Source organism: Saccoglossus kowalevskii, chromosome 3 (assembly GCF_978046115.1).
Source record: "Saccoglossus kowalevskii chromosome 3, keSacKowa6.1, whole genome shotgun sequence".
NCBI classification, from domain to species: Eukaryota; Metazoa; Hemichordata; class Enteropneusta; family Harrimaniidae; genus Saccoglossus; species Saccoglossus kowalevskii.
This window is the reverse complement of record NC_140643.1, coordinates 44,135,568-44,150,842: the sequence shown is the minus strand read 5'-3', so window position 1 is coordinate 44,150,842 and position 15,275 is coordinate 44,135,568. Positions and strand designations below refer to the sequence as shown.

Sequence of the window (15,275 nt, the reverse complement as noted above, 5' to 3'; positions counted from 1 at the left end):
TATATGGAGTACTTTGAATTTGTTTATATTTACGTACATGGAAAACAAACACAGATCATAGTTTTATTGCTACTACGGTAGTAACTTGGAAATTTTTTCATCAAATTTTAAAGCTGTATTACTAACACACACTAAATTGATTTGATTGAGTCTAACAGCAAATTTGAAACAATGATGAAATACAAGTCAGTCTAAATATACGAAGTATGGTCTTATTTGGACTAATAATTCACAAGATATTAAAAAAAATAAAAAATTAAATATGCAATTGAGCTTGTTAGTCAATATTGCATAGCACATATCATATATTGACAGATCAAGTAAGTCTATACAAACTTTGGTCTAATTTGGACTATTAGTTCAAAAGATATTAACAAGAATTCAAATTAATAATGAAATATGCAAATGAGCTCATTAATTGATTTCTTGAATCATGGAGGAAAAAAAAGAATAAATAAATCAATGTGCATCTGTACCAGTGGTCACTCTGTCTTTGTACCAAGTCTCAGCAAAATCGGGCCAGGCATCTCCCAGAAATGATGATGAACACACCCAAAAAAATGGATTTTACAGGAGTTTGACATTCAAAATGGCCGCCAGGCAGCCATATTTATCAAACCAGAAAATAAATCCATGTGAATATGTATACCTCCTCACAGTGTCTTTGTACCTAGTATCATTAAAATCAGTGAGGCATCTCTGAGAAATATCTATGTACAGACAAAAGCCATGATTAACATGGCTGCCAGTCGGCCATATTTTATCATTTCATAAAAGTAAAACAATGTGCATCTGTATGGGTGGTCCCTTTGTTTTTGTAACAAGTCTCAACAAAATCGGTCAAGCCGTCTCCGAGAAATGACGATAGACACACAAGGACTGAATTTGATTGAATTTTGGCATTAAAAATGGCTGCCAGTCGGCCATTTTTGATCAAATCGGAAAATAAATTGACGTGCACATGTATGGTTGACCACTATGTCTTTGTACTAAGTTTCTAAAAAATCGGTCCAGCCAGCTCCGAGAAATCACTCCGAACGGACTGACGAACAAGCCCCCTCCCGGACTTTGCTAAAAAAAGAACTAAACGTACAGTGAATCAGATACCTTGTCTATGAGTGAATGCACACTGATATATATAATTTTAAATTTGTGATAAGTCATTGTGAAGTCAGAATGTCTTTTTGAGCATTACAGAAAGAGTTTCTAGTTATGTAGTACTGCTCCTTCTGGAATGTGGGATAGCCCATACACAAATGATAACATTGACAATTGCAGAAATAATGTAGACATTAAAACAACTCAAAATGAAAATCAAAACAAAACAGTATCGCTGAAACTCATTATTATCGTTAACATTGGGACTTACCGAAAGTCACTCAATGGGCGTTACATATTTGCTACACTAAATTCGCCTGGTTACGGTTACGATTGTCGTTCAGAAATCCCGCTCTTTGTATGTGGAGGCAATTTGCCGGAACATTGTATCTTGAAATGTCTCAATGATGATACTGATGAATTAAGCGTTTGTAACACCGTGGAAGTACATATTAAGGACAGTAAATACCGTGTTATATACGTGTACCTATAATTTTCTACTCATTTTTCTGTGTTTAGTTTATCGTGTGATTGGAAGATGATTCAACCTAATGGTGGCAATGTGATTTCCAAGTGGGTGTGTGCCACAAAGGCAAGTTGTGAGGGTACCAAAATGAAAAAAAGGCATTGTGTGCGATTCTATAAATACAATAATTCACTGCTCAGAGAATTGTATATTCCAAAACATTTTAACAACAGTATACTGATCATGAGCAAAAAGATTCTCTCCTTTAAATCACAAAATGTACAGTTGCTGGATTGGACCACATAAAGCTAATTTTGTGCACCTTAACATTTAATTGTCATCAAGATCACAGTCCCTAGAGGGACTGTGTCAAGATGTTATGATTGAAACTTCCGTTGAAACTCCCTTAAATTTAAAATTAAATGTTTAAGTCAAAGGGCAGATTTCCTCCCATATTTGAATTTTTTTTTTTTTTTTCATGATTACTGTGAATTTTATAATGATACAAGTATCACTGATTTGGCTGTACAATTATTAAATGAAAACCAGAATTTTTAAATTGAATACTAATAATTTGTTCATGCACTTCAATATCAAACTTTGACGTTTCAGCTTTTTAGGTCCAATCTAATTTTAAAAATAAGGTTCATTAGTTAATTTTGTTTCAGTCGGGTAGCAATGGGAAATCGGGAATTTTACAATTTCGTCTATGTCGCGGGTAGTTCGATAACGATATATTGAAACAGTACAATAACATACGGAAATCTCAGTGCCACACTTTAATGTATAAAAAAAGTAAATATAGATGGAGAATGCAATATTCCAAGAACTACCGCAGTTGTATAGTCACGACCACGGGCGCTTGCAACAGGATTTATGGTTAAGGGTAGGGTTGGGTAGGGTTATATACTAATAGAAATAATGACAGGGTATGAAACGTCCGCAATGGTGGTCACGACTGTAATATATTCCAATGGTTTCACAATGGCAACTATCAATATTCAAAGGCCGCTCTACGCAATCTTAACAAATATATTCATCAATATAACCGTAATGTCTTGTTACTCGTCGCTGGTCTGGAATCACGTATTATTCCTAAGTGACGAGAAAAAGTCAATTCCTTTAGCACAATATTTAAAAAACTGTTTTAATATAAGACAGCAGCACCTACATAAACTAAGCCAGTAACACATTCCTTGTATACAAATTTTTGTCATTTTTTTTTCTTTATGCTTTTTTTTCTTTTTTCTTTTTATGTAGTTATTTTTCTTTTACTAATATCTGATTTGTAACCATTTTATGTTGTGTGTTAATAAATAAAAGAAACAAAAAAAAAAAAAAACTGATCTGCCATACAACATTCCCAGGGCAGAATTAAGATGGATTAGAATACATTTTATGGTCTATTACTATTCTACTTTTAATCACCTGATATATGCACACTGGTCAAACCCGAATATAGAAAAGCACATAGCTGGTGAACACAGATGAAAGGTCAAAGGCCACCAACGATTACTGACTAGCGAAACCAGTGTGTCATTTGACGTCCAGTAACGAAGACAAAACAATCTGTATAGCAAAACTGGAATACACTGTAAAGTGAGTGATGTAACAATAGACGTTGTATTTAACTAGAGAACACGTAATTCTCGGAACCCTATCATGTGATGTACGCCTTGCATATTCTCATTTGATTATCACAATTACAGCTGTGAGCCGGGCTGCAGTTTACAATGCAACCAGGAAATGTAACGAACTCGAAGAAGAAAGAAGACCCGGCTGTTACCAATTTTAGGGAATATGTTAAGATAAAGACAGTGCATCCCGACCCCGATTACGGTATGAAACAAGATATTTTTTTTTTTATTCACGCATATTGCTTTGAAGCAGACTCCGTACATGTCCCGATAGACGTACCCCGATTCTGAGGGCTTCACGAAATTTTGCATGGAGGGGCCAGATTCTCTCACCATTCCTCTTCCTGGGGGTAGGGGGAGGGGGAGGGGTTGAGGGCATGCTGCCCCTTAAATATTTTGAAATCTAGACCCTCTGAAACGCTATTTCCTGCATGAGGGGCAATTTTTTTCTGACACAAAAGGTTTCTGCTTGATTTTAGGGGGGTAACATTTTTTCGAGGGGCGATTAAATTCAATCCACAGTCCCTCTATCATATAGAGGGACTGTGTTCAATCATATGATGATCTAAAGATATTGGTATATTTGTTTCATTAATTTAATAACTTGCCATGGTGGAAATTATTTAAACTACAGGTATGTACAGTACAATGGCTATTATTTGTCAAGACATTTATTAATTTACTTTTAACAACTTTAATAATTTTTGAAAAAATTGATAATAAATCGCATGACATTGTGCGTAATGTGCTGTAAAGTCATGAAGCCAATGTCCCATATGGCATTATTTTGTGTGTTTACAGTGACAGATTTTGAGAAACTGGTATAGTCACTATTTTTAGAATAGATCCATAGAACACAATGTTAGAGAAAAATTGCATTTTTTACCCCATCATTCACAACATATAATTTTTTCTGCCTATGTCACCTGCCTACATTTTAGATATAAAATATAATGCCGGTATCTCCGCCATAGGAACCTATGGTAAAATCACTATAATACTGCCAAAATGGCCACTATCCACTAAAATACAATCATCATTTTCTCAAAAATAATCTGGGAATCATGCCCTCAATATTTGACCCAAACATGGCAGATGATATGCATACATTGATAATAATACTTACTTTATTCAAATCATAATTTGCTGTTATGGTATTTAATATGAGACATGCACATGAACGACGTAGAAGGATTCAAATTATTGGTATTTTTTACTTCTGTGTGCAAAGCTGTAACAGTTCCATTACTGTTTCACTGATATCTAAAGTACTAAAAATCACATTTGAATGAAACTTGGTACATAGATGCTTTAGGACAATGCGTTTAATTTGGCTTAAATCTATTTCAACTTTTCCATTAATATCTCAAGTATTTATTATTTCAATGAATCTTGGTACATAAATACTCTAAAAGACAGTCAATGTTCTAATTAGTTTTGGGTTAATAATTTACTTTTTGGCTTAATCATTTTTTAAGAATTGATCATCACATTATAATGAAATTTGATACATGTATGCTCTGGAACAATACACAGACCTGATTAGTTTGGAATTCAAATATATGCTTAATAATTGCTTAATTTGCATAATGATTACCCAATCTTTTTAAAAAAAAATAGTTATTGCATTTCAATAAGACTTTTTGTATAAGTGTTTGATTATAGGTAACTTTGTTCGACTGACTAAACGCATTACTGTAGTTTTTAATTGGAATTCAAGATTACTAATTGCTGAATTTGCACAATGTGCATAATTATCATTGAAATTTGGTTCATAGATACTCAGATTTAAATTGAACTAGTGGTAGAAGTGCTCTCGAATAAGTGAGACTGAAAACCACAGATATAAGATCAAATATATTTTCTGTAAGTATTATAAACTTCAATAATGTGGATCACATTGTTTTCACATTGTACATCTCAAATAGCAGACAAATATTAGTTACCAAGCTGTTCTCTTAAATTCACCACCGAGTGCGATTTCGGTTTGTGCTAAGAGTTCAGGCAGGAAATCTCTGCACGACTTGCTTCAAACACGACTTTCGGCATGTGCTGAGACTCGTACATACTATTATACATATACACATCAATTTATTTAACGATCCGATTCAAGATAGCCGAATATTAGCCATGTTCAAATTTTATATATTCATTATACATCATGTCATAGGTATACAAATTTAATGGTTTGATGAACCAATTCAAAATGGCAAATGGTGACCATTATAGGCATTAATCAAGTGTTTCTGGACTGGATCTTGATCGTGCATGGACATATTTGATTAAAATTTTGTACGTACATTGAACAGATCAATAAGACCTTGATACACATCTTTTCCCCCTAGATCAGGTTGAAAATAGTCGACTGATAGATTTGTTAATCGCCAATGTTTGGACACGCTGAAAATAACTGATAATTAGAAATTTACATGTACTACATATTTCCCACAATTAACACACATTAAGTAAAAACTTTAAATATTTAGTATAATATTTCCAAACTTCTATTAAAACATGATTCAAGATTGTCTCAATTTGTCAAGTGTCTATAAAATTATACATGGCTGTTGATGCCAGTGGCACACCAATTTAAGTGGCTGCAGTTACAGAACAAAGCTCTTTATCTTAGTTTTTTTTTTTAAATACAGATGGAGCCATAAAATTTCTTGAACGTATGGCAAAAGAACTGGAGCTACCGTTTAAGTGCATTGAAGTTCATCCTGGAAAACCAGTTGGTATAATAACATGGAAAGGAAAGAATCCATCTCTTCCTTCTTTGATGTTAAATTCTCATATGGATGTGGTGCCCGTATTCCAGGTAGTAATAGTAGTATTTTTTATTGTAATCATGTTCTGATTTGGACATTGATTTAAATGTCAATAGATTGATGGCCACTATTCTACTCGTTCTTATATACATATCATTTGACAATAGCTTTCAAACAATAATAAAACCTCCATGCAGGTGACCAGCATGGCCGCAAAATAAACGACTATTAATTGGTCTTAATTAATTGGTTATTATTCAATATCTGGATATAACATCTGGTTGTATTGTTTAATTACCAATGATTTAATTATCTACTACCACTTTATATATAGTGTATTGGTCCGAGCAACTTTCACTAATTAACTACTGGTCTTGTAATCACTTTCTACATTCACCAATGATTTTAGATTAGTTGTATTAAAACATCAATTATTACATTAAAATGTTATCATGCAAATTAATTTATTGTAACAGTTGTTTTTTTTAAACCAATGTTTAATTAATATTGACACTTATCAGACTTTACCACACTTGTGGCAATGGATACATTATTTGCATTGACATTTTACAGGAGCACTGGAAATGTGACGCGTTTGAAGCCAAGAAAATGGACAATGGTGACATTTATGGCAGAGGAACACAGGTACAGTATATGAAACTGGTTATTCATATTCTTTGTACAATAGTGTCTTGGATCAACTAATATAGCTGTAATAGACAGGAATTAAGACATGACTTTCTAAAAATACATGTATATAACAATCAATATATTACACCAGCATTTCATTGGCCCAGATATGTCATTCTGATTGGTCAAGAGTGTAATTTGAATTATTATTATTTATTTTTTCAGTATACTTTAAATTAAAAATCCCATATCAAATGAAATAACAGGAATTAATAGAACTTAAAATGTACATATCACTTCCATACAGTCTGAAACTTTGAAACAGATGTACCGGCCCGGTACATCTGAAACGAATAGAATAGAATTTTCAAATTCTTATTGTTACTATTCTTAAGTCTCACATAAAATATGTACATTTGGTTAAAAATAGAATGTTTATTTAAACTAAACTCACAATTCCAATATCTTACATACATGTTTTGATACAACTGTTTCTCTTCACAGGATATGAAAAGTGTGACAATACAGTAAGTATTTATATTCAGTTCTCAGTCTACACGGCTACATTGTTTTGTATACCGCCTAGGTTAGACAGGTTACATGCTTTTCACAATACCGATAGCTTTTCCAGTGTTTTAAGAACAAACCATGCATTAAACAAGAAATCAAAAGATGTTAAATGCTGCTACACCAGTCTCCAGATTCCGTTCTTCACTCGTATTTACTGGTATATATTTAATGAATATTTAGATCACTGTTAAATTAGATTTTATTGCAATCAATAAGCCATAGATCTGAGTACTAGAGAGGAGTATCATCCTTGTGATGTGATAACTCTTGACATGCATGCAACAAACAATAAACATATCATTTGCATATTGTAGGTATATCGAAGCAGTACGAAGATTGAAAAGTAAAGAAGAAAAACTACTGAGAAATATATATATTACATTCATGCCCAGTAAGTATTGGAAGAATACTTTGTGAAGTAGATTCCTCATTGCATGCTGGTGATCTATTATCTTTGTTATTATCTTATTAATCACAGCCAGAAATGTTTTGGGTTCTGTTCGTCAGTCTGTCCTGCTTCCTTTTTCAGACATTGTGGGTTTATTTTCTTGGCACAAATGCATATCAATTTGTTTTTCGTTTGTTTGCAATTCAATTGCAAAGCATATATGGTATATGTGTAATGGTATGTTTTCAAATTTCAATAAAACTTATATTTCAGCTTTTCCACCAATTTCTCTATATCCATTTAACATATTTCAATGAAACTTGGTGCACAGATGCATTGGGATAGTATACAGACATGGTTAGGTTATTATAAATGTATGCTTATTAATTAACTAATTTGCATAATAATTAGACAATTTGTAGTAATATGTCAAAACATATTTCAATGAAACATGATACACAGATGCATTGGGAAGCTATTTAATGATAATATTATCTCGGGAAAGTTTTCAGCCTATTTCAGTAAAACTACATTTTTGTATTGTGAACTTCAGTTGAAAACTTACATCCCGTAGTTCTTGATAATCTAGTAGTACATATGAATATATCGTCATCAGTTTCTTGGCATGTCTTGGTTAATTTTAATAAAACATTGTATAGACATGACGCTTGACGCATGATGGGTTACAGATGCACACACTTTGTGTGTGATATGATTCAAATAGACAAAACCAATTATCATTAAAAGGTCATGCAATTTTGATAATTACTTATACAGTCAATTGTTTTCAACATATTACTACACAATCTGAAAATGCCACATAAATTTGATGTTGTTTTGCCAACTTGCCATAGATTCAATCATGTTTGCCTTAAAAACCAATGTCTAAGCTTGCATTCATTCTAGATGAAGAAACTGATAGCATTGGAATGAGTCTGTTTATAAAGAGACCTGAGTTTGAAGAGATGAATGTGGGATATGTCTTAGATGAAGGTGAGAAATAGATTAGATGTCAATGTTTTCAAGATTACACATAAATAAGTATTTCTTTCCACAAGGGGTCTGCTGAATCTTCCAACAATTATAACTATATAAATCACATTTTTCATCTGTAGGTCTTGCAAATCCAGATGATGTTTTTACCGTGTTTTATGGAGAGAGAACCATTTGGCGTGAGTAATGACTCCTCAAATTATTTGTTTTGCACAGAAAAATGATTGAAAAATATATACTAGAATGTGCATTTATTACACTATTGAGGTATCAAAGTGAAGGTCAGTATTTAGTTTTAATGACTTAAAGAGACACATCCAATTTAATAATTTAGTATGAGTTAAAATAATGTGAATTATATTCAGATATTTTACAAGAGCACCACTGTGCATACTATACTATTTACTCTTTATATAGAATTGAATGTGATATGCTCAGGTGATCCTGGACATGGATCCAGATTCATTGAAAATACAGCTGCTGAAAAACTGGTGAGTTTCTACTTTATACAAATAAATATCTATAACAGTCCCTGATGTATTCATGCATTAGATAGAGTAATACAGAAAAAAAGCAAGATAGCTGTCATAAATATATTTTTTTTATCTAATCACAAATTGAATTGTTATGGACATGATGTATTGCTAAATGCATAAGATATGTAAATCACTAGTCATGTAACCAGGTCAATTATTTTTCGAATGAATTTGTAGTATAGTCATAATTGAGAGACTAATAGAATAATCCAGCGTCAACAACAAGCAGCCTGTCAGCTGATATAGCTCCACTGTTTCAGATGCATAATGAGAAAGAAATATCAAATTAATCAGACTATCAATTTTTAACATAACAGGGATACCTGTATTTACTAGAATAAGGAAATTTCAGTTATCAAAACTAAATAATCTGATAGAAGGAATCAAATCAATCTGACAGTGACTTACATAATTATATACATATAAGAACGACTGGGTTGGTGGTTTTCAAAAAAGACGTTCGAAATTACCAATAATTAATAAACTAAATTATTGTTAGGAAAATCAACAAATCTGAGAGGTCAACCAAAGCACCTGCATACGAAGGCAATCAATTCAGAATAGAGAGTAAAATCTCAAAAGGTTTGAATCTGACTATAAAAGCAATTGAAATAGTCATTTTTAGTTAATTGAAATTAACACTTTATCTATACTTAACTTCAATTATTCATACAAATTACACAACAAGCATGAAATGCGGTATGCGGTGGTTGCAGCACCCAGGAGCCACACGCGTTTATTATAACGTTTATTTATCCCCCCTTACATATGTAAATATACACGAAATTGATGCCAAAGCCCCATCGCGAATACATCGACCGCCCAGGAAAAAACAGATATAAAAACCCGTCAAGGGAGAAAACATACGGAAACCTGTACCCGACGCAATGTCAGATGTACCTAGGGGTGGATGTCGGGAGTCGTCCATATTAAGAATACTATACATTTATAAAAATAAAATAAAAAAATACATTGTGAGTTGTTTGCAACCGAGACTGAATACAATAGAATACTATTCTTACTATATACTCATGAACACCTGGCTACTTAGCCACTAACCAATCGGAGCAGGTGCAATGGCACCTGAATAATTTACATACGAATAGATAGCAATTATCTGCTAATCTACGAAACGACATCTTCATCTTTTTGCCAATAAAAAGAAATGGCTCCCAGTCCTGGAATGACCATTCTAGCTATTTTTTTTTCCTGTAGCGAAAAGTTATCAACTCTTTTCTTTCATTCAGAGAAGAACAGAAAAAAGAGTAAGTGTATATTATTATTAAATAAGTGTGAGTGGAAGTGTAACTATGGTAATATGTATATTCCACATACCTTAAACACTATTAATATTAGTATTTGAATATAAATCATATATGTATATATCATCTTACTTTTCAGACTTGAGACAAATCAAAAGCTTAAAATTGGAGATGTCACTACAGTAAATCTAACCAAAGTCGAGGCAAGTAAAAAACAACACATTTTGTATACATACACTTACAAACATTAGAACAAAGAATAAACAGTAAATTATTTTTTATTTTTTTATTCCAGGGTGGTATTGCACATAATGTGGTACCTGTGAATTTTACTGCATCATTTGATATCCGTATCTCACCAACAGTTAATTTGCAAGTATGTGTATGTAGCTGTATATTGATATAGTGAATATATCAGATATGGTTTCCATAGTAACATTAGGCCTATCACAGCATCATGTTTTTCAAAATTCCTATTGGCAATATTTTGAAATTGTGTCGTTTATGTTAATTTAATGTCAAAGGTGACATGTACATATGACACGTTCATGTTTCTTGAAAGTTTGTGTCATTTGACCACATGACTGGTAATTTGAAAATGTGAAGAAAAAACAGGTACCCATAGCAAAGAGTAGGGTTAAATGCTATAGGGAAACCATTAAAGTCATTGCCATAAAACAAGTTTGGTTACTGCTTTTTTTTTATATGCTCATTTTATTTGATGAAAATATTTTGCTCAGTAATACATGAAGAATTTATTGTACCACTTAATAGTAATTATTGCCTTGTAACTATTTGGTACATGTAATTATATAGATATAGATTCAACAGGTCTCAAATCATAATAATACAATAATTCCGAATTAAAAGTTGAAATCATAGTTATTATAATAATAGTAAACATGTATGTGTTTGCACAATCACAACATACTATATCCAGGGACCAGCAATATACTATCATCCAGGGACCACCCATATACTATATCCAGGGACCAGCAATATACTATCATCCAGGGACCAGCCATATACTATATCCAGGGACCAGCAATATACTATCATCCAGGGACCAGCAATATACTATTATCCAGGGACCACCCATTTACTATATCCAGGGACCAGCAATATACTATCATCCAGGGACCAGCAATATACTATTATCCAGGGCCCACCATATACTATATCCAGGGACCAGCAATATTCTATATCAAGGGACCACTTGTATACTATATCCAGGGACCAACAATATTCTATATCAAGGGACTACCCATATACTATATCCAGGGTCCAGCAATATACTATTATCCAGGGCCCACCCATATACTATATCCAGGGACCAGCAATATACTATCATCCAGGGACCACCCATTTACTATATCCAGGGACCAGCATTATACTATCATCCAGGGACCAGCAATATATTATTATCCAGGGCCCACCCATATACTATATCCAGGGACCAGCAATATTCTATATCAAGGGACCACCCGTATACTATATCCAGGGACCAACAATATTCTATATCAAGGGACTACCCATATACTATATCCAGGGTCCAGCAATATACTATCATCCAGGGACCACCCATATACTATATCCAGGGACCAGCAATATACTATTATCCAGGGACCAGCAATTTATTGAAATAACAAGTACATTTCGCAACTAAATGTTTCTTTTCTCATAGGAATTTGAGGACAAAATCAAAGGTTGGTGTAAAAATGCAGGTGATGCTGTTACCTGTGAATTTGTTGTGGTACGTAATGCTTATGGGTAATGCCTGGGTAGACAGACTGGAAACATCATAAATGATTAAATAATTATGTCGTAGTATGTGGTAGGGTAAAACGATAAAGATGGTACAAAATAAATATTAGGAGCCATTCAAACATACTTAACGTATACAACGAATCACAGATTTTGCTTTTATATTTGTAACTTTGAATGCTAACATTGCAATACTGATACTGTGTTATATAGATCTGGGCAGACATAAGCCATATTTAGATCATATTATATATAACTGTCATTGTCCATGAAATAGTACAGTACAGAATTTTTCAGGTTCAAGTTAGGACTACATGTACATGCAACAAAGTTATTGAAATAAAGGTTCTAAGAAGGGGAAGGTGACAATGATATTGAACATATTACATATTAGAGAATGATGCAATGATTATGTGACATCAACTTGACAATAGTTGCCACTGCATTCTAAACTAAGGCTATGATTTCTACAAGATACACTGGATAATTTTATTAGTGGTAAATTTAACAGTTAAATTTTTATTTTAAGAATTTGCTAACTCCAGACAATTTCTCATTTTGTATTTATTTTCTACCAGCAATGCAAAGTGAATAATACGACTTCTATCAACCCGAGTAATCCATGGTGGAATGCATTTAGTAATGCATGTAAGGAAATGTACGTGTACACTTATTCATATCAAACTATAGGTGATCTACAATCTTGTATGGCATGAATTTGTTTTTATTTCATATATTTTATTTTTTAACTTAATTATTGTGTAACTGCATCTTATGTTGTTTCAATTGGGTTTTCATGATTATCAATACTTTATAAAGCTACAAGTATTAATATGAAAAAACAAACTATAATTGAATACAAATTGAAAAATACAATTATAAATTTTTTATTTAATTATTACCTTATTTTGAGCAGATTAAAATATTGTTGGGCAAAATAATCTGAATGAATCACTTTACAATAGAATAGTGTGTGCATTTTGTTTTATTTTCTTATTACCCGATTTAAAAAACAAACTTCTGTCATGGGGTACAGAGAAAGTCTTCATATCAGCTTTTCCACATCACTGGATTATTTTTATTTTCCAGGAAAATGCAGATGGAACCAGCGATTTGTCCAGCGTCCACTGATTGCAATCATTTAAGAATAGTAAGTCAATTGGTATATAAAATAAAAATTAATTTGTATATTTATGCATTATTTATGTTTTGAACTCTAAAAATAGCCAGTTTTATTGTTTATTATCAGCATAGTGTTCCACAAAGGTGTTGACCTTTTGATAAATGCCTACATCGTCGTCCATGAAAAAATTCATATCCAGACTGATGACTAATACAGTGTTGATAATGGACTTAATATTCCCTACCATAGAGGGCATTTCCTACCTTGTTTCACCTGAATAGTAATGAATATATATTATAGACCACTGGCTTTACATGTTATTGGCCAATATTGACCCCAATATAGAGAATATATATTATAGACCACTGGCTTTACATGTTATTGGCCAATATTGACCCCAATATAGAGAATATATATTATAGACCACTGGCCTTACATGTTATTGGCCAATATTGACCCCAATATAGGCTATTGTAGAGAATATATATTATAGACCACTGGCTATACATGTTATTGGCCAATATTGACTCCAATATAGGCTGTTGTAGAGAATATATATTATAGACCACTGGCTTTACATGTTATTGGCCAATATTGACCCCAATATAGAGAATATATATTATAGACCACTGGCTTTACATGTTATTGGCCAATATTGACCCCAATATAGGCTATTGTAGAGACTATATATTATAGACCACTGGCTTTACATGTTATTGGCCAATATTGACTCCAATATAGGCTATTGTAGAGACTATATATTATAGACCACTGGCTTTACATGTTATTGGCCAATATTGACCCCAATATAGGCCATTGTAGAGAATATATATTATAGACCACTGGCTTTACATGTTATTGGCAATATTGACTCCAATATAGGCTGTTGTAGAGAATATATATTATAGACCACTGGCTTTACATGTTATTGGCCAATATTGACTCCAATATAGGCTGTTGTAGAGAATATATATTATAGACCACTGGCTTTACATGTTATTGGCCAATATTGACCCCAATATAGAGAATATATATTATAGACCACTGGCTTTACATGTTATTGGCCAATATTGACCCCAATATAGGCTATTGTAGAGACTATCTATTATAGACCACTGGCTTTACATGTCATTGGCCAATATTAACTCCAATATAGGCTATTGTAGAGACTATCTATTATAGACCACTGGCTTTACATGTCATTGGCCAATATTGACTCCAATATAGGCCATTGTAGAGAATATATATTATAGACCACTGGCTTTACATGTTATCGGCCAATATTGTCTCCAATATAGGCCATTGTAGAGAATATATATTATAGACCACTGGCTTTACATGTTATTGGCCAATATTGACCCCAATATAGAGAATATATATTATAGACCACTGGCTTTACATGTTATTGGCCAATATTGACCCCAATATAGGCTATTGTAGAGAATATATATTATAGACCACTGGCTTTACATGTTATTGGCCAATATTGACTCCAATATAGAGAATATATATTATAGACCACTGGCTTTACATGTTATTGGCCAATATTGACCCCAATATAGGCTATTGTAGAGACTATATATTATAGACCACTGGCTTTACATGTTATTGGCCAATATTGACTCCAATATAGGCTATTGTAGAGAATATATATTATAGACCACTGGCTTTACATGTTATTGGCCAATATTGACCCCAATATAGGCCATTGTAGAGAATATATATTTTAAACCACTGGCTTTACATGTTATTGGCCACTATTGACCCTAATATAGGCCATTGTAGAGCATATATATATTATAGACCACTGGCTTTACATGTTATTGGCCAATATTGACCCCAATATAGGACATTGTAAAACATATATATTATAGACCACTGGCTTTACATGTTATTGGCCAATATTGACCCCAATATAGGCCATTGTAGAGCATATATATTATAGACCACTGGCTTTACATGTTATTGGCCAACATTGACCCCAATATAGGCTATTGTAGAGAATATATATTATAGACCACTGGCTTTACATGTTATTGG

General features: G+C 32.8%; 1 protein-coding gene across 1 annotated transcript in view; it reads left to right on the top strand.

Moving 5' to 3' along the window:
- Positions 1–3,061: 3,061 nt before the first annotated feature.
- The window catches only part of LOC102801074 (aminoacylase-1-like), a 34,989-nt gene continuing 22,775 nt past the window's right edge, over positions 3,062–15,275 (top strand). Inside the window, exons 1-15 of the mRNA XM_085496616.1 lie at positions 3,062–3,163; positions 3,274–3,403; positions 5,850–6,019; positions 6,543–6,614; positions 7,104–7,126; positions 7,484–7,560; positions 8,464–8,550; positions 8,673–8,729; positions 8,968–9,041; positions 10,302–10,351; positions 10,488–10,551; positions 10,644–10,724; positions 12,033–12,101; positions 12,691–12,770; positions 13,202–13,262. Of these exons, the coding sequence (XP_085352742.1) occupies positions 3,298–3,403; positions 5,850–6,019; positions 6,543–6,614; positions 7,104–7,126; positions 7,484–7,560; positions 8,464–8,550; positions 8,673–8,729; positions 8,968–9,041; positions 10,302–10,351; positions 10,488–10,551; positions 10,644–10,724; positions 12,033–12,101; positions 12,691–12,770; positions 13,202–13,262 (1,071 nt within the window). The 5' untranslated portion in view covers positions 3,062–3,163; positions 3,274–3,297. The remainder of the gene's footprint in view (positions 3,164–3,273; positions 3,404–5,849; positions 6,020–6,542; positions 6,615–7,103; positions 7,127–7,483; positions 7,561–8,463; positions 8,551–8,672; positions 8,730–8,967; positions 9,042–10,301; positions 10,352–10,487; positions 10,552–10,643; positions 10,725–12,032; positions 12,102–12,690; positions 12,771–13,201; positions 13,263–15,275) is intronic.